General features: G+C 41.4%; 1 protein-coding gene across 2 annotated transcripts; it reads right to left on the reverse strand.

The window, feature by feature from the left end:
* Positions 1-806: 806 nt before the first annotated feature.
* Positions 807-12,506, reverse strand: FAM118A (family with sequence similarity 118 member A). 2 transcript variants are annotated; one of them, XM_033059134.1, is made up of 8 exons: positions 12,312-12,506; positions 9,361-9,416; positions 7,896-8,148; positions 6,667-6,888; positions 5,935-6,063; positions 4,849-5,134; positions 2,393-2,425; positions 807-995 (listed from the first exon to the last, which is right to left on the reverse strand). In XM_033059134.1, exons 2-8 carry the CDS (start codon positions 9,408-9,410, stop codon positions 895-897), a joined length of 1,074 nt encoding a protein of 357 aa, XP_032915025.1. In that variant the 5' UTR covers positions 9,411-9,416; positions 12,312-12,506; the 3' UTR covers positions 807-894. The 2 variants fall into 2 exon arrangements, with proteins under 2 accessions (XP_032915025.1, XP_032915023.1); XM_033059132.2 differs by lacking the exon at positions 12,312-12,506 and adding an exon at positions 11,406-11,875.
* Between the last annotated feature and the right edge of the window lie 6,598 nt (positions 12,507-19,104).

Below are 19,104 nucleotides of genomic sequence, written 5' to 3' on the forward strand. Positions count from 1 at the left end.
TGGAAAACTACACGTGTGTACCAGTGCTGGCAGCTGCAGTGGGAATTCTGTCTTGCTGCCAAGATTATGTAGTGGAGGAAATAGCAAGTACTGCTGTGCCTCACCTTCACCCTTGGAGCAGTTCAACCAAAGGCAAACTTAAACTAGGAATTACCTGCAGATGGATCCTTTGATACTGACTGGGTTTCATTCCACTGCAAGACTGTTACATGCTGTCCAAGGCAGCACAGTAGCAATATTTAAAACATTTCCACAGGAACCCACTGCAGAGAGGTCAGGGAGAGGCCTGCCCTGTAGTCTGTCCTTGCAGCTGCAGCACTCTTCCAGTGTTCTCTCCCCAGGTGATCATGGGCCTTACCAGACAATGGAAAAAACAAATCTTCATGTCAAAAGTGGAAAGCAGCTGGGTCATTATGCTCTGGGTTCCATAAATGTGGAACAGCACTGTTCTGCAGGACTTGAGGTTCAGAGACTAAAGCCTGCAAGACCCCTGAAGAATCCAGAAACCCACCTGCAGTTCAGCTGCTGGGAGAACTGAAACCCCTCTCTCTCAAAGGCAGTGTGCCAAAGAGGCACTTCTGACAGATTCAAAGGTTGTGTGGCTTCAGCTGGGGAAGAGCTTGGTCCAAAGTGGCTTCACATAAATGAGTTGCATCTGCTTCTGTCTAACCCTGCAGGTCCTGCCTGAGTGGTCTGGCAGTGCCAGGGGAGTGACTCATTTGACTCTCAAGCTTTACACACGACACATTTATGGGTTTAAAAAAGAGAAAGTATGTATGTACAATTTTATTCCACTTAAAATGGAAATACCAGCTCAAAACTTTCCATGCAGCAGATGTAAAACACCTACTGTTAAAAAGCTTCTGGGGTGGGCCTTGGGTGCTTGGGGCTTTTTCATTCTAGAGTGGGTATATCATCTGGCTGCTTGATCCTCTTAGGAGAATCAGTGCTGCTTTCTCCTAACTTCCTTTTAGCACAGTCCACACATGAAGTTCCTGGGGTGAGAGAGGGGAAAAAAACATTAATTAACACAAGCTCCATCCATGCACTTGGTGTACTTTATCTTGCTAGCTGGTGCTTATAATAAAAACACAACTCTGGTCTCATGAGGTTCTCATATTTGGATTAGGAATTACATGTAAAGGCCTGGGCTCAAGCTCTCCCCCAAAACTCATCTCTTCTACTGACACAAAAAACAGGGACCCAGCTCAGGATTCAACTGCCTTTTGCCCTAGCTAATTTAACACCTGTGGAGCTCACCCATGAGTCTGGATCCCTTATTCAGACACCCTAGCTTGAGCTGCAGGGTTGTAATACGTTACTCTAGTGGTCCCAAACTGAACCATTCCTGAAGTCTGCAACAAAAATTCTTGGTGTGAGCTGCTGTTGGAAGTACATAACCAATGTAAATAGAGAGTAACATGAATGGAATAATAATTCCTTCAAAACCAGACCATTCACTTGGATTTTGTGGGGTATGCACAGTAATCCTCTTGGGTTTTTTGCATGGTCTGTATTCTGAACTATAAGTAAACAGGTGCTAAAACTACCTAAAGATGGTGCTAACAAGTTAGTAAAGATTGTTAGGAGGGATATTAAGAAGTACTGGAATAAATTGTACCCAAGGTTTTGGTTTCTCTTCCACCCAACTGTACTTCACTGAAAATGAGATTTATGAACTCAGTTGAGAGGAAGGTAAGTATAAAATCCCATTGAAATTAAAAAGCTAATCTCAGGCTTTACACCTGCACACAAGTGTCCTGGAGCTTGTGTACTTTTTTATTGGGAAAGAGCAGGGCTTTCACCTCCTGCACTGCCAAAGACCCTTACATGCAGTACCACATGGTGTTTCTGTACAACTGTGATGTTGGCTGCAGCAGCACAGATCTCTCAGGAGTGGCATCTTTTAAAGTTGGTTTGCTGTATTTTTTCCATCAATTAGAATGTATTATTACTCGGGTTATTCACAGAAATACCACAAAGCAACCTGAACAGCTCAGCTGAAAAATAATCTTCAGTACCACACCCTTGAGATTCATTATTCCTGACTCCCTTAAGGAAGGCCTTTGGAACAGAAACCTGTATTTGGAAATCTAAGCCTAATATCTTACATGCTAACATCAGTAAAAGCTCCAGAAAATGTATATGAGAAGTTACTAACATGCACCAGAGTACTTGAGGTAATACTATCGTTTGTCATTTGACAGACCTGGAAAGGCCATCAGTTACCTGCTGCTAGGCAGAAAGAAAACCAGAGTATAAAAGGAGCATTCAGCAAACTTCCAGAGCTAAATCAGAGCTCTGGACACTAATTACTTTGGAAAGAAGAGGGGCATTTTTCTGGTATTGGTACGATTATGGAACTTTCTGTGAAAACAAAAATATCACTTACCCAACAGCGTTGTGCTGTCCACCCGATCAGCATCTAGAGAAGTGTAAGAGACATCAGCAACACACATAAGCATCCAGGAAGTTTTTACATTTCTGTGCACCATCCCAAAACAGCAAGCTTGTACTTAGAATCTCAGAATAGTCTGGGTTGGAAGAGATGTTAAAGCTCATCCACTTGCACCCATCCTGCCATGGGCAGGGACACCTTCCACTACCCCGGGTTGCTCTAAGCCCCATCCAGCTTGGCAGGAGGATGGGGCAGCCACAGCTTCTGGGCAACCTGTGCCAGGGTCCATTATTCTGATCATACAAACACATCCTCTTTAATCTAAATCTATGCCCTTTCAGTTTGCAGCCATTTGTCCTTGTCCTATCCCTATGTGCCCTTGTCCAAAAGTCCCTCTCCAGCTCTCTGGGAGCCCCCTTAAGCACTCTTAGGCTGCTGTTAAGATCTCCCCAGAGCCTTCTTTTCTCCAGGCTGAACACCCTAAGTTCCAACAGCCTGTTTCCAAAGCAGAGGTACTCCAGTCCCTGATAATCGTTACTGCTCACCTCTGGACCCACTTCCAGCAGCTCCATGTCCTGATGTGCAGCTCTGGGGTGGGGTCTCACCTGAGCAGGGCAGAGGAGAAGAACCTCCCCTCCCCAGCTGCCCACGTTGGGGTCTCAGCCCAGCACAAAGGGAATTTCTGGGATGGGGCCTGTCCAGTTCTCAGCCCCAAGTTGTCCCCACCCACAGTTGCTCCATCTGCTCATCCCCATCCTGGATTTGTGCTTGCAATTGCCCGGACCCAGCTGCAGAACCTTGGCCTTGCTGAACTTGGTGCCTGCACTGCCCTACCTCTCCAGCCTATCCAGGTCTCTATGGATGTGACCCCTTCCTACAACCACAGCCCTCAGCTTGCTGTTATCTGCTGAGGACACACATGAGTTCACAGTCTTCATACCCATCAAAGCCATTCCATGGTCCTGGTCCTAACACAGATTCCTGGAGGACACAGCTTCCATCAGTTTCCATCCATACATAAAACCATTGACCATACCCCTGAGTGTGACCATGCAGCCCATTTTTTACCCACATCCCCCAAGTCTTCCTTTTTTCCCTTTTTAATAAAAAGTGGGGGTTATGTTTCCTCTTTTCCAGTCAGTGGGAACTTCCCCAGTTGACACATTTTTTTTCAAATACTACAGCTAAGCAACTTCATTATGGTTTAGCAGATTGAGAATTCCACCAGGACATGATTACTCCAGCCCAGGCTACTACCAACCCTGACCTCAGGTCCAGCTGAGCCTGTCCTCTGTTGTGCTCTCCATCACCTCTCCTAGGAAGTGTTCCTCAAGTGATTCCTGGACTCCTTGCAGTTTGCTGTGTTCCCTTTCCAGTGAGTGTCCAGGGACCTGTAGTCCCCAGTGTGCATCAGGCTTATTTTAGTTTTGCATTTCTCATTTCCTTAATATAACCCTTTTAACAAACTCTCCCTGCTCCATTTTAGAAGAGAGTTTGTAAATAGGCACCAAAAATCAAACCCTGACAGTCTTGATGAACAGAGCAGTTCTGCACACCTGAAAATAGTTTTGCTTGGGATCTTGACTTGTAAATAATGAGACTTGTAATAATGAGATAATGAGATTTCAAATCTGAGTGAGGTCCCTCCTCTCACAAGTCTGATGCAAATCAGACTGCAGCCAAACTTCCTCAAATCTCAGTTGTATGACAAATATTTTTTTCTAACCTTAGTGGAAAGAAAAACATAATGCAGTCTAATTGGAATATTCATCAAGTCACAAAAACCAAGATACTGATTTGGGCATACATTTCAGGAAAAGGTTCCTGCTATGCAGCACCTGGGAATAATTTTGGAAAAAACAGTTAAACAGTTTCACTGAACTTATAAATAAAAGAGCTGTCAAGTAGCAATGCTTCCCAAGGTCATTTAGTTATTTTCCCCTGTGCTCTGGATAAACCAAAACAGAACTGTCCTTGTTTGGAAAACATTAAAGAAATCTCCTTCCTTAGACATACAGCTGTTTCTCTTCATTCTCTTTGTACCTCTTAGTGTACTAAGCCAAACGCTTACTGGATGCACTGATTTAATTTCCCATTCTATGCTCAGATATTGTGGCTCAACCAGCTTATCCCACCAGTTAATCCCTTCAGTTCTTAAAGTCTCTTTTCCTGACAAGTCAAATTTCTGATAATGTAATACTCAAGCTGAAGTAGTTCACATTATAAATATATGTTAAGTAAACATCTTTACCAAATACTAACAAAGAGATAAATCTGGACTTCAAGATGAAATTTGCAAGAATCTACAGACCTCCAAAATCCAGAGATTTCAAAAAAACCATCTAGTTACAGTTTGGCCACATGTTCCAACTCTACAAAGCTGCACATGAGTGCCTCGATCAGCTACCTAGTATTTGCTCCAGATTGTGCTGTTGAAGAGGCTACATTACCTGGACTTCTCTGTTTGCAGATTTGAGCAGTCAGATCCTGGACATACTCTGGGAATTGTTGGAAGCAGTCCCCATAGGACACCACTTTTATTCCATGCAGCAGCATATCTGCCTGGAGCTTAAAAAAGTGGTCTTCGTTTTCTTTAAGTACCAACATGTAATGTTCTAGATCCACTTTGTTCTTTACTGTGTAAAGAAAAAGAGCTTGGAATATCTGGTCACGCAGAGTCTCTCCACAACCCAAAAACAAAAAAGACTTGGTTCGGTACAAGTTCTGAAGAACCTCCTGTGAAGGAACAGAAACAAAGAGACACATTTATTTCAGCAGACAGAAGCCAAGGTCAGAACTTAAAATACATCAGCCAGAAAAGGACTAGCAGAGCAGAACCTCACTAGTGACCTGAAAAAAGTAAATGTTTTAGGACCAGGCCAAAGTGACATTTCATAACCAATGTTCCTACACGTAAACACACACACAAAAAAAAAAAAAAAAAAAAAAAAAAAGGCAAAATTATCATGCAAATATAATTTTGTTGGAACAAGATGATCTTTAAGGCCCCTTCCAACCCAAGCCATTCCATGGAATTTCAATAGGCATGTAAGTGTTGCCAGCAAGGGAATTTAAATAGAATTAGGGTGACAGAATATTGTGATCCTGTTAGGTCAATCTCTGAATAAGGAAAATTAATATTCTTGACCAAACATTTCACTTCCTATGACAGCTAAGACAACATTAAGTCCAGGATCCAGAGCTAGTACCAGTTTAAACCCCTAAGAAACCTAGCAGTCATATGATGATGAATCCTTGTCCTGTTGTCCAGTATTCTGAGGCTCCTGTTCTTTCCAAGGATAAATACAAACTCTGATGTCCAGCTGAGGGATTTGGTTGTGATTTACCCAGCCACAGTACCCAAGGGCACAGACCACCCTTGCAACAGAGCCACCTTTCGGAATAATTCTGAATAATCCCTCTGGTCTCCAAGTATTTCATTTATATGATCCCACAGAGCCTTAGGTATCTTGTGGCAAGGATTACAAGAAAACTGTTTGGCAAAACATAGTCAAAATCTTAAAAATCACACAAACCATGACTTCAGGATCTTGAGTAACATCTTTATATCCTGAGGGATCAAGCACCATTCCACAGGGATCTGTATATAAGCCGTGAATATGAAGAACTCCATATTTTACATGGCCCCTTGCCCACTGAAGAACCTAAAGCACATCATGGAAGATACATCCTTTTGTTATAATATGCTACATTCACCATGAATCTGCAAAACTATACAGCTAAACTGACTTATAAGCCACTTAAAGCAGAAACAAGTCCTTTTGAACTTTCCTACAGCAAGAGATTGCAATTACTAATTACACAGCTTGCTTTAATCATAACAAAAAGGTGACAGCTGATACTGCAGCTGTCTCTGGCTTTTTGGGTTAAACAGCCAGTGAACCAAGAAGTCACTTCTAGGAGCACTGACAGAAAAGGTGTGAACAGCAAATTAACTACCAGCCAGATGAAATTCTATCTGGAATTTTAACAATGACTTTATGTAAGTTAAACAATTTGTGGGTTTTTCCCAGTAAATGGCAGGGAACTGGTTAACAAATGTGTCACATGAAATTCTCCTTGGTAACTCTTACCAGATTATTCAGAATAAAGAGATACTTAAAAGAAACATCTGGGCATCTGCTGTAGCTTATAGACATGCTTTAACAATTAACAACTTTTAGTCTTGACTCTTTAAACAGGAAAACATCTTTCAGTGCAGCTTATGTCATATATTAAGTCTAATAATTTTACTGCTCTCATCATACCTTATCCTTATCTTTAAGGTCTAAAGATTCCATAGGTTTACCCTGTTGCTGACCAAATATTTCAAGCAAATTATCATAGTTTGTAGTCAGAACCATTGTGCCTCTCTCCATGAGCCTCAGGATGGATTGCAGGACCACAGGGTTCTGAATGTGTTGTTCTAAATTATCAAACACCTCCATTAAGCAGTCCTGGAAGAAGTTGGGCTTCGTGTCCCCGGTACGCTGAGGAAAGAGGAGAGGAACAGTCCATCAGGCTCTGTTACAACTGCCTCCCACAGGAATCCATGCCAACTGGCTACTTAATGCCAAAGCATTCCTGTGAAAGAGGACACACCAACACACAACAGCACACCAACCAAAACCACACAAAGCAAATCTCAATTTGTTCCAGTGCTCTTGCCTCTTTTTAGTGTAGCTCCAAACAATTGTCTGGGTTTCTCAAGAGAGCTTGTAATACAAGCTCAGTAAAACAACACTATAATTAGCTTACCCTGTATTCAGACATATTATTATTTTATCAGTATTAAGCCATTCAGTATATCCTGGATATCCCTGGGATATACTATTGGGGGATTGGGGGGGGGTGGGGGTGCAGGGTAGAGGTGGGGAGAGGGTTCTGTTTTTTCATTCCTGGAATGAAAACTTTTATTAATGATTAAATCTGCTATGAACACATGCAGACTTATTGTCACACTGGGCCTGTTGAGAGCCTACACTTAGCACTGTCTGTCACCCAGATTATTTCAGCTAGAAGGAAGACTTGACAAAGGTCTTAACAGTTTGAAAAGCTCTGGAAACTGGAATCTGAGACTGGGCATGCATGGGGCTGTTCTCAGGGAAGCATGAGCTGCACTGGGGATTCACAATGCGTGGCCCAAGGTCACCACAGGCTCAAGGCCTACCTGTACTTTCAGGGTCTCTCCAGTTACAGCCACAGATCTAGAAATTCCTCTTTCACTTCTCAGAAACATCACAGCAAATATTTAATAGTCAGGACTCTTGTTTGCATTAATTCTGAGGAATGGTAACTTAATACTAAAACTCAGGGATTTTTTTAGTCTCCCCAAAACCTACAATGTGCTGTATGATTACTCACAAAAATATTTTAACTAGAAAATATTCAACTTTTGGAAGTAGTGCTTCCTTATAATAGAACAAAAGTTCTGTTATACAGAACTAGTAAATACATACTAGGTGTAGAAACTAACAGAGGTTATAAACATACTTACTGGTGACATCTTCCTGATGAGATCATGTGCAACCACAAGCAGGTCTCTCTCTTTGGTTACTTTCCTACGGAATTCAGCAACATCCCCCGGGTGCAGCACCTCCAGCTGCTCAGCTGCTCCAAGGACAGCCTCGATGCAGCTTCTCCAGGAACAGAGTGCAGGGATTCCTGGGGCTACTGCAGCACTCACCCCCGTCCCAATTACCAGGAGAAGGTCCCGAGGCTGCTTTCTTATGAGACTTTTTAAGAATTTTCTTGAATACAGAAAACAAAAGTGTTCATTGTTCATGGTGTGTTTCCTGGCTTGCCTGAAGAGCTCAGGGACTGACTCCAGAGTTCACCTGAGCCATTAAAGCTTCTGCAAAACACCAACCCACCAGCAGGAGCAGAGTTCTCCATTCCTACACAAGGAATGCGATGGGCAGCCACAGGAAGCTCATGGCCTCTCCCAAACCAACAATAACCTTGAAGCCTTTTTGCCACTTCAGATAAATAAATGTGCATGGTCAATGCCAGCCAAAAAAATGGCAACAAATTTAAATCACTATTATCTCTGAGACCCAAATGGACAACTGCCAATTTCCAGGCCAGTAAGCAAGCCAATCACCATTTCCAATGAAATATTGAAAGAAGTAGACAAAAGATTGTCCAGTGACTGAACTAAAACGTGTGACAGAAAGGAAGTAGAACTATGTCAAAGGGACAAGTCACAGTATTCCAACAAAACAAACTTTTGGGTTTTTTTCTGGGAAACAGTGAAATATTTTATTCTCATTTATGACCACTGTAGGATATGTGAACATAGCAGTCATGCTGGTTCAGATCAAGGGTTCATCCAACTCACTATTTGGACATTACTACCCACAGATCCCTCTCAGAGATGTGTTGGTGTTACATCCACAGTCTCTGCACAAACCAGCACAGGGAACTCTGCGAAAAACCTGTCTTTCATGATTATTCAGCAAAGAAGTGAAAATGCATATAAACCATACAGCAAAATCCCTTCTGTACAAACAAGGATTTCAGTAGTACAGAAACTCAGAACTCCCCTGACTTTCCAAACTACCGTTACAGATTTTCAGTTACCGGTAACATGGTAATAAAGATTATTAACACCTCTTATTTCCCAATCACCTGAATCTATCTAGGTCAAACTATAACGTTCAACTTGAAAAGCAATAAACACATAGGTATGGCTGCCAGCTAGTGCCTACAAATGAAATGTGTTTGATGACCCCATTTCTTCCTGCTACATTTAGCCCAAATTGTTTCCTCCATTATTTATTCCTCATAAACAACTTGAGTGAGCATGAAGTACTTGTGCCAGTGAAGAAACTAGCTTCTGGGATAATTTCAAGTTTTCAGGCATGATGTTGATCCTGTATTCAATATTCAGTAGTTTATTCCCATTATGGTTTCAGATTTGCATTGAGAGACAGTTTTGTATCAACTCTAATACAAGTTACCTGAATTTCTGCTCACTTCTAGTTGTGGCCCCTTCTGGTGAATCCATCATTGAGCCCTGGATAAAACAAAAAGCAAAATAGTTCTTAATCCTTCTGCCTTAGAAAAAGCCCAAACCAAAATCAGATGTATTACTGCTGGCTTTTTTCTCTTTATTCCTACCAACTATTTCAATATCAAGTTTCCATGTGTCCCATCCCAGTCAAGCAAGGCACTGATAGAAACAAACCTGCCAAAAGACAAGTGTGCAAACTCAGCACAGCTCCAGTTAAGCTACCAAATGCCATAGGACTGAGATAACAGAGATGTTCGCGCAACTAAAAAATACTTGTGTCTAAATTCAAGATTAAATTTATAATACCCACTAAAACTACAAGTAATTTCAAGTCAATGAATGAGTTCCTTGATTTTTTTTTTCCCCCACCAATTTATTCAATCCAGTTTGGGGAAACCACACTTCTACAAGACATCCTGCTCACAAGAAGTCCTCTGAGAGCCACTTGGCCAGACTGCATGGTATGACAGATTTTATCTGAAATACTTGCTGAGGAAAACATAACTGTATCATCTATTATGTCTTATGTCTGAAGTGCAAGTAAGATTCCATCTTGGCAGGAGAACTGGCTATGGGATCATCACTTAGAAATCCCCAAGTTTCATTACATGGGTTCATTTTTTTATAAGAATGTATCTGTTGTTTGGCTTTGAGACACAGTTTTTGGTGGTAGTGATGGCAAACTCCAGTCCCTAATCCCTCAAATAAACATTGTGCCAGACCTTAGGGCTCCTAAGGTAGTTGCCAGCTCTTGCCTTCATGTGCTGAAAGCTAATTTGGAAGCAAGAGGCTCCAAGTTTGGAGATTATTTGACTAACAAAAAACCCTAAAGCAAACAAAAAAACCCAAAAACCAACCAGCCAACCAAAAGCAAACTACCCCAACCCCCCAAAAAAACCCCAAAAACCCAAAATTTTAAAACTCACCAAAAAAACCCAACTACCCAACTTCAACCCAACAAAAAAAGCCAAAACAACTCCCCCAAAAACAAACAAACCAGCCCCCCAAAAAAAACAACTCAACCAAAACCACAGATGTTTTCAGCAAATGCACTCAGCGTGTCTTTTAAGGTGGAAAAAGTATTTCCTTGTTGTAACATTCATTTTCTCTGTACTCCCTTCCCTGACCCACAGTATCCTGTGGAGGTGCCCCACTGTGATCATTAGCACATCCAAAAATGTAATCCAGGACAATATACTTCTAGGGCAAAGCACTTCAAAATCACACAGAACCATCAAGGCTGGCAGAAACATTCCAGGTCATCAAGGCCACCACCCCAGCATCAGCATAATCACCATAAAACCATGCTCCCAGGTGCCACAAGACTCCTTCACACATTGGAACACTGAGTGCACAATACAAAAACAACACAGGAAGGAAGAGCAACTCACTTTTGTGGGAAAGATAGTTCTTATTTTATAACCCCATTCAAGAAAGCTTTATTCATTACAACTCCCCAAATTTAATAAAAGCATCTCACCATGGGCTGCTGTCAATACCAGCATTTCAGACCTTGCTGTTTCCTTTTAGCTCCTGAAGTTGCTTTCTAGAAGGCCTGGCTGTGCAAGGAAGTGGGAGCAATGTTCCCCCAGTCCTCACAGAGAAACAGCTGCCATAAAATGATGCCTTGGCTTTTAGCTTTTACATTTTTCAGATTCTCTGGTGCCTGGTATGTAACTCTGAAACTTCCTATCAGGTGTTAGTGAGTTCTCTTCCCAGAGCAGTTAGACACAACAATCCCTTCCTAGCCAGAGAATGAAGGACACCCAGCACCCAAAAAGTATAAACAATAGCAAAGGGAAGTGGGTAAGCCAGGGGGTTGAGACTTCATAACCTGTGGCTGTGGTTGGATAATTAACCCCAATATGCAGATGAACCAAAACCTATAGAACTGTAAAAACTCGTGACCAGGATCCATCCTGGGTGTAGCCCCAGCCAGGCTCTTGTGCTGCCTAAGGTGAATCCTTTTAAGGCCTTTCAATAAATACCTACTTTATTCTTTCTTTTGCTCTGTCTAGTCTCTGTTCCAGGTCAGCCTCTCTAGGATGGAGGTCAAATCTCCCGGTGGTCCGGAGCTGCTCCGGACATCGCAGCTGCTTTTCCACAAGGAAACACTGAAAACAGCATTTCCACAAGGTTTCCTCACGGCAGGCTGGAAGCGGGAGCCCGCTCCAGGGATGCCTGACAGCCGGGATAACGAGGGGACATCGGGATAACTTTTAATCTCACATCTTTCCTGCTCGACGCACTCCGTTTGTATCAGTGGAATAAGAGTTCTGTTCACCGACTGAAAACTCCAGGTCACCGGGCTGACACGACGAAGCGAGTGTTTCCAGGCACTTTTCTATCTGAAAACAGCCTAAAGCGTTCAACGCAGAGGCAGCCGCGGGAAAGAACGCCCCGCGCTCAGCCCGCCCATTTCCTCTGGGAAACAGCAGGGGCGGCACCGCTGCTCCCGCCGGCCCCAATTCCCTGACGGCTTCCGGGAGTGACCGGATGGGCCCCGCCGCCCAGCCTTCCCTCCGCCCGGAAACAGCAACCCGCCGCCAAGGTTCCGCGCCGCTCCGAAATGCAGATCCCGATTAAAATCTGCTCCCAAACCCCCCGCGGGTGTCGGCGGGGAGGCGAGCGGATCTGTCTCGTAAGTTCCGGTCCGGGAACGGGCGTGGGACCGGCCGCGGCTCCCTAAAAAAACCCCTGAGAGGCAAGAGTTCCCAGCTGCGGGTCTGTGTGAAATCCAGCTGCCAGCCCTCAGTTAGAGCAGAAAGCGAACTGGGTAACCCGCACATTAAGCAGTTTGTACTCTGAAAACGTACTGGTCATAGAGGTGTGGGAGATTGAAAATGCTGCGGTGAGGAGAAGGCAAAACAAAACAAAACAAAAAGACGGCCGCGTTACCTTGGACGGCTCTAGTGGCGGCACGGCGGGGGTGGCGGGGGTGGCCGGGGCATCATGAGGCGGACGGCGTGACAGTGTGACAGCAGGTGACACGGCCAGCTGGGCACGGACACCTGCGAGCAGAGCAGAGCAGCGCTGCACACAGCTGCTTCTCTCCAGCGAGTCACACCGCCAACACCCACAGCGCCTCCTCCCCTTCCAATCCTTCCCTCCTTTTTTTTTCTTCTTCTTTTTTTTTTTTTTTTTTTTTTTTTAATGCTTTTCATATCTTAAAGCCGAAGTATCAAAAACTGCCAAGTCCCACCTCCCTTTGAAGCGCCTTGCTTTAATCCTGGTAGTTGGGTGGGTAAGGGCTGTAATTGTGCCAATGGGGGCTGTTACCCCCCAATTTCCAGTTGCGAAACTGTGTTGAAAATGCACAATTCTCCAATTTAAATTCCATAACTGGAGTTTTCAAAATTAAGTGCAGAAGGAATTCTCTGCTGTGAGGCTGATAAGGCTCTGGCACAGGTTGCCCAGAGAAGCTGTGGTTGCCCCATCCCTTGAAGTGTCCAAGGACAGGGCTTGGAGCAACCTGGGATATTGGAAGGTATCCGTGGCAGAGAGTGGAACAAGATGAGCTTTAAAGTTCATTCCAATCCAAACCAGTCTGTGATTTTATTATTCTACTCATGGTACCATTTTATAGACTTTTGAAGACCTGAAGTATTTCTTGGCATAAGCTTCCCCCTTTCCTTTGTTTCTCTCGTCAGCCATTTCTATTGTTTTTGGGTACAGTCAGGACATACAGGTTTCGTGTGTCCATGTGATAGATTTGATCATTCTGTTACATTCATGAAATGCCAGAGTTGTATTGATATTCTGTAATAGTTTTAGGAAGAATTTTGGTAATTATATCCAAGTTTGAAGATGACACATAAGCACAGTTTTTACTCCATGTCCAGTGTTTTGGCAAGAACAGTTGTATTGACCACTGTGAAATCACTGACTTTCAGCCTGTGTAAGAACACTGTGTCCTTGTGACCTGTCTGTGTTACAGTCCCTAGACACCACTCCTTGCTTTGTTATTAGTCTTATTTACTATAGTGCAACCTCTGGAAAGGCTTGACAAATATTTGAAGAATTGTTTTCCTAGGAAAAGGTAGATGGAGGGTAGAATCAATGAGAACAGGGAAGGAGAAGGAAGAATGCAAGTAGCCTCGCCTGAAAACTGACACATGATTGATTTGGGGAAACTCTGCAGTATTTCCAGCTCTTTGCTTTCCACCCTTCACTGCTGCCAGTCAAGCAGCAAGGAATTTCAACGTGCTGATATTGAGAGTTCTGTAAACCTGAAGATCAAAGACACTGTGTTTTAAAAGAACTATGTGATATTCTTCTCTCTAAACCCAGCAACTATGTATGAAATCCAGTTTGGAATGCTATTTGACACTGTATTGTACTAACGCTGGAATGTATTACTAAAGAATTTCTTGCCTATCTTAGAATATTTTTTCAGCTGTAGATAGGAATTACAAAGACTTGCAAAATATTTGCCTGAGCTTGTGACTCAATGTCTGGCCCATCCTGTATATTTACAAAGCCTAATATTCTTTATTTCACGTTCATTTAAAAAGAAATGTGAGAGGAAATTTTTGTGAAGAAAGGCCTTTGAAAGCATTTCCATTTTTCAGTCTGAATCAATTAATCTGGTGTTATTATCTTTTCCTGTAAGCCATGCTTCTTTCATATCCTTAAACTACACTATTATTTTAAAACCCCAAGAGTAGTCACAACTACAGTACATTTTATAAGCTCTGGATTCCTCTGCAAGGAGTTGGGAAGTTACTAAGGACAAAGAATACCAATACTTTCCAACCAAACACAGTACAAAATTAACTACACAAAGTAAAATCAAAAGGAGGCTTAGATACTTTTCCAAATGTACACTAAGAAGTAACAATGTGTTATTATCCATTAAACTTCCATGTTATTATTTTAAAATGTGAACAAATAAATATGACGGTGACAGGCCAACACCATTATGAGAAAACTGGCAGAAAGTTCAGGAGCAAAAGTCACAGTGAAAAAAGATTTTTGAAGTGAGTTGAAACCCATGAACTTTGACAAATGAAGGACTTTCTTTCAAGAAGCAACAAAGAAAGGCAATCAAGGATGTCTGAGAGGTAAAACACACTAAAAGGAAGTAACTACACCAGTTCAATGCTTGAGTCAACCTCAGATTTATCTCTCATAGTAAATTTGTTTGGCCAAGTGTACTAAACAACACATTAAGCCAGTTGCTCATTTGGGGGTTTGTTGCCAACTTTTGAAATAACACTTGAAAGGATGTAATCAGGCTGAGCAATGCAGCTGGTTGGTTTTGGCTGCAAGAAGCAATGCATCTGATTATTCAGCTGTGGTTCTATGAACTGAGATGTAATGTTGATTACATTACATGTTTGGCATCTTGCTCTTTGAGAAGTTATGATAAAGTAAATCCAAGCCTACATTATACCAGAACTTGCTGGTTTGAAAGAAACCAAGCAAAACTCACAATGAAAGCTTATTGAACTTGCTAAAAGGTGTCTTTAAACTAACTTGTGCCTTAATTTTTTCCATAGCAGGAAGCCAATCTGCCCCTGTTGATTGAGATAAAATACCTTGCACAATGGAACTGCCAGTTCCTCCCCGTTAGGGGATTACTCTTTTCTAACTTAGAGCTGGCTGGATTTTACTAGTTTGTCATCTTGGTAAACAGAATAGTTTATAAAATACTGTGAAGAAGAAAGATGCTTTCAGAAATTCAAAGTATGTTTTCAAAAGCCAGAGTCGGTTCACTTAGAGTTTACCCATCATTGAATGTAAAGATTAATTTTCAAAGATAACCTTTGTCTTGTTTGTATGCCCTGCAGAGTGACATGATCTGTGAAGTACCCCTGGATGTAACTGCAGCTATATTTATAAAGCTGCCAAGCACCAACAATGTCTCCTAACAGCCAACTCTCACCTAACAGGGTGTAATTACCATCAGGTTTTGTGTTACTTTGCACCTGCCTCTCTCACACCTGCCTTTTATTAGCAACATTGAAAGTATGATCATTTCAGTACAGTCACATGCAAAAACTTGCATATTAAAAGGGTAAATGAGAGGGAAAATGAACTCTGTTAACTGTCCTCTTTCTGACCTTGACTTTGGTTTGAACTTGTTTATAAGAAAGTCTGAATACATGAGTTTGCTTTGCAAAACTAAGGAGTGTAACTAAATGGGGGTATCCTTTGATTAAAGAGTTTGTATTGTGCATTTTTCTGACAAAAAAGCCAAACAACACAACAACAACAAAACAACAAAGAAGCTCTGTCACAAGGTTATTATCTATTCTGAACAGTAGCAATGTGTGCAGCAGTGGGAAAGGGAGGAAAACTACAAAGAAGGTAAAAGGAAATAAAATATTTTGAAGCCTGGATGGAGTGGATGTAAACCAAATGTACTACTGTAAAGAATGGGGAGAGAGAAAGCCAGACAGCAAGCTGCAAATGCTAAAATTCTGCTTGAAAAAGTTGCTATTGTTAAAGAACTTAACTAGCTCAGGGAAATGAGCCTTGGGAATATTATTGTATGAACTTGCTGGTGAACTGGCAAAAAGCTCTTTTCTGATTGTCAAAAAATCAGAGATTAAACATGTTGGCCAAAATAATTTCATAAATCATATCTGTATAAATGAGGAACAAAAGTAGAGCTGTTACTCTGCTCTGTTAGAACAGATCAGCTATGGTATTAAATAAAAAGGTGGGTTTTTTCCTGCTTGGTGGGTTATTTGGTGCAATGGCTTCTTCTTCTACCCAGGCATGAATTTAACAAGCTTAAAGCATGGCTATAGGTCATCAGACTGAGAGCTCATATGGATGGGAACTGGATTTATGCAACAAGTTATCAACTCCAATATTGACTCAAATTGCAATGTGGCTCTCTCCAGAATTCCCCATTCGTGATAAGAAACAATAAAAGTAAATTAGATTTATTCTACTAATGCAATCTTGATTACAGAAAGTGCTAGTGAGTTTGTGGGTGGCTTTTTAAAAATCAGCTTTCTAATAGAGTGCTGCCTCCTCCTGCTGCATCCCTTACAGTGACTCATAGCAGCTGAGATGAAACTAAGTGAAAAAACAAACGACTATGCGCTGTGTTCTGGGTGGAAAATTTCCTTTGGAGAAAATTCAGATACCTATAGGTAGTTTCACCTGAGAGTTAGTCCTGATTTTTGTGGAAAGATAGGATTTAAGTAAAAAGGTTTGACTAAGAAGAATTTCCCAAGGCTAGTTGTTCCTTTTCACTCAGTTCCTCCTCACCTGTTAGCTGGTACAAATACAAGCACTGCACAGCACAGGATGGCAGAGTCAAAAGAATTCTTGTGCAGGTTTAGAAAGAATCCCTTGGATTTACAAATCCACTTGTACATTTAGCTGTATTGTTAAACAACAAGGAACTGAGTTTAATACAGCAGTCACTGGTTGATTTAAATGATTCTGAATGAGAGCATTTATGTAAATATACTCAAGAGTAATATAAAAAAGATAATTTATTATAAGTTACTGAATGTGAGTGAGAATAAATGGTTTATCTAGAGGCTGAAGAACACAGACTGTCTTGGAGAAATCTACTGCAAGGTTTCTTTGTTAATGTAAGCAAATTTAAGTAACTCAATTGCAAAAGGTTTACAAGAACATTACTGTGAGTTCCAGCTCAGACACTAAGAAGACAGGAACTATAAAAGTCAGCATTATCTGTTCATCCCTGATTTGCCTCACCACGGATTTACACCGTGATATGACTTTATAGGAACACATATTTCTTTCTCCCATCCTACTGCTTTGTCTTTTAGTACACAGGATGGATGTTACTTGCTTTAAAAAAATCTCATTATTGTGAAATGCACGATTTATGTGCTTAATATAGTGCATATTCTCTAAACCGTTGCTGGAGATGAAGCTACTTATTTATTTGCAATGAAATCTATTAAGCCATCTATTTTAAACTTCCTGTGAGATAAGAGGAAATGATTCATATAGAAATTAAATTAAAATAACGTTTCTTAATTTGCTTGCCTATTTACTAGCATCTGTTTTGTACTACTACTTTGCATATTATAGTACCCTAAATACTCAAGGTACTTCTCACTGACTACAGCAGTAGCTGTCTTAATTGTTTCTCCAAATCAGAGCTGGATCTTCAGACTCTGAATCCAGATAACAAAGAACAAGGCACTGCTGATCACAAAAAGAAAAAAAAAGAAAACCTGTGCTGCTGTATTTGTCCAGAGTAGCACCAGAGCTCTATAAAAAGTGAGGAGACTAAATCTGCCTCCCAAGGAGGGATGGATAGCCTGAACTTCAAGACTGTAAGTTTTTTTTTTTCATTCCTTATTGGAGGCAGTGTTATTGGCACACAGATTGGATTGATCAACAGACACAGAAACATGCAGAAGAAATGATTTGTGACTGTAATTTGAGACAGCACCATAACACCTATAGCATGCTAAATGAATATTGCAGAAATATCTGTACTGTGGATTTATACTCTTAACTAACTTGACTTTGCAGCCATAGCATTCTTTTAACAGTGCTGCAAGTGTAAGGTAAGGTTTATGCAAGACAAACAGAAGAAATTCCACTCTGTGTTTTTAGAGCAGAAGTCTTTAGAGGCAATTCAAGGACCTTTGTCACCTAAGGGAAGAAAGGAACTGGCAATATGAGAGAAGTTAACTTGCTTGCTGGAAGGTGCTGTCAAGCACTTTGCTGCTGCTGTCACCAAGGAGCTTCTTGCACTTGCTGCAGGAGAGATCTTTTTAAAAAGGTTGTTAAAATAAGTTTAGACTTTTCTATTTACCATGTACTTAATTGGCATCTTTCACTTTTACTCCCAAACACTCCCAAGACAAACCAAAAATCAGCTACCAGTTTGACTGTGTAGGGATCCTACCCCTTCCTGTAAATTTGTTGGTAAAGCTCTCTACAATTATCCCTCAGGAACTGTAAAGGATCTCAATGTAGCTCAGAGCAATAGTTCTTAGCAGCTATCCTCCCCAGATTCCTCTTTCCGAAAGAGAATCTCTGATGGAGTAGGAAGGAAGGTGGCAAAGGCTGCTCCTCCTCCTGCATTTAGTACTTTTTAATTTTAATACTTCTTACATCTAGATCTTCCTGCTCTCTCACTGTCTATTTCAGTGACTCTTAGCCTGGCTGTAGTAAATCAGAAATAGGGAGGTTTTTGGAGTAGTGTTAGTCCTTTTTTTTTTAGTTGACTAGATAAGTCAAGTGTGATAGTAACATTAACAAGGATAGAGTCAAAAGTTACAGCACTTTTCCAGAAATTTCTATACCCTCAGCTTTTTAGTGTGCTGATGCATTTTCTTGCCAATTAAGCTGAACATAAGCTGTTAAAATTTAGTTTTCTTCAATTTTTTCCTTCCCCCTGTTCCCGGAGGCATCTAAGGGTGAGCTGATGTGCTTCCCTGCAGACCAAACAAGGGACAGAGTTCAGAGAAAAATCCAAGCAAAATTTCTTCCAAAAGAGAATTACAAGTTTGCATCTACTTGCCTTGCAAAGCAGCAGAAGATATTTCTCTGTAAGTATTCCATTTGATATAGATTCACTCATTTGCATAGAAAGTTTTCACCACAGAATTTGCAGATGAGGTGATTGATGCAATTTCTAATACAAACCATATTTGCAGCTATAACTGCTTATCAGCAGACTTTTGTGTGTAATTCTAATACAGTTGCAGCCTGGCTTAGCAAATAAAGATGTGATGCA

This window comes from Catharus ustulatus, chromosome 4 (assembly GCF_009819885.2).
Source record: "Catharus ustulatus isolate bCatUst1 chromosome 4, bCatUst1.pri.v2, whole genome shotgun sequence".
NCBI classification, from domain to species: domain Eukaryota; kingdom Metazoa; phylum Chordata; class Aves; order Passeriformes; family Turdidae; genus Catharus; species Catharus ustulatus.

Coding starts and splice junctions, on each gene's coding strand:
- FAM118A (XM_033059134.1), bottom strand. CDS start 9,410: ATGATGGATTCACCAGAAGGGGCCACAACTAGAAGTGAGCAGAAATTC. Junction 6,064..6,666: donor ACCTTAAAGATAAGGATAAG/GTATGATGAGAG, acceptor GATGTGCTTTAG/GTTCTTCAGTGGGCAAGGGG. Junction 5,135..5,934: donor CTCAAGATCCTGAAGTCATG/GTTTGTGTGATT, acceptor GTTCCTTCACAG/GAGGTTCTTCAGAACTTGTA.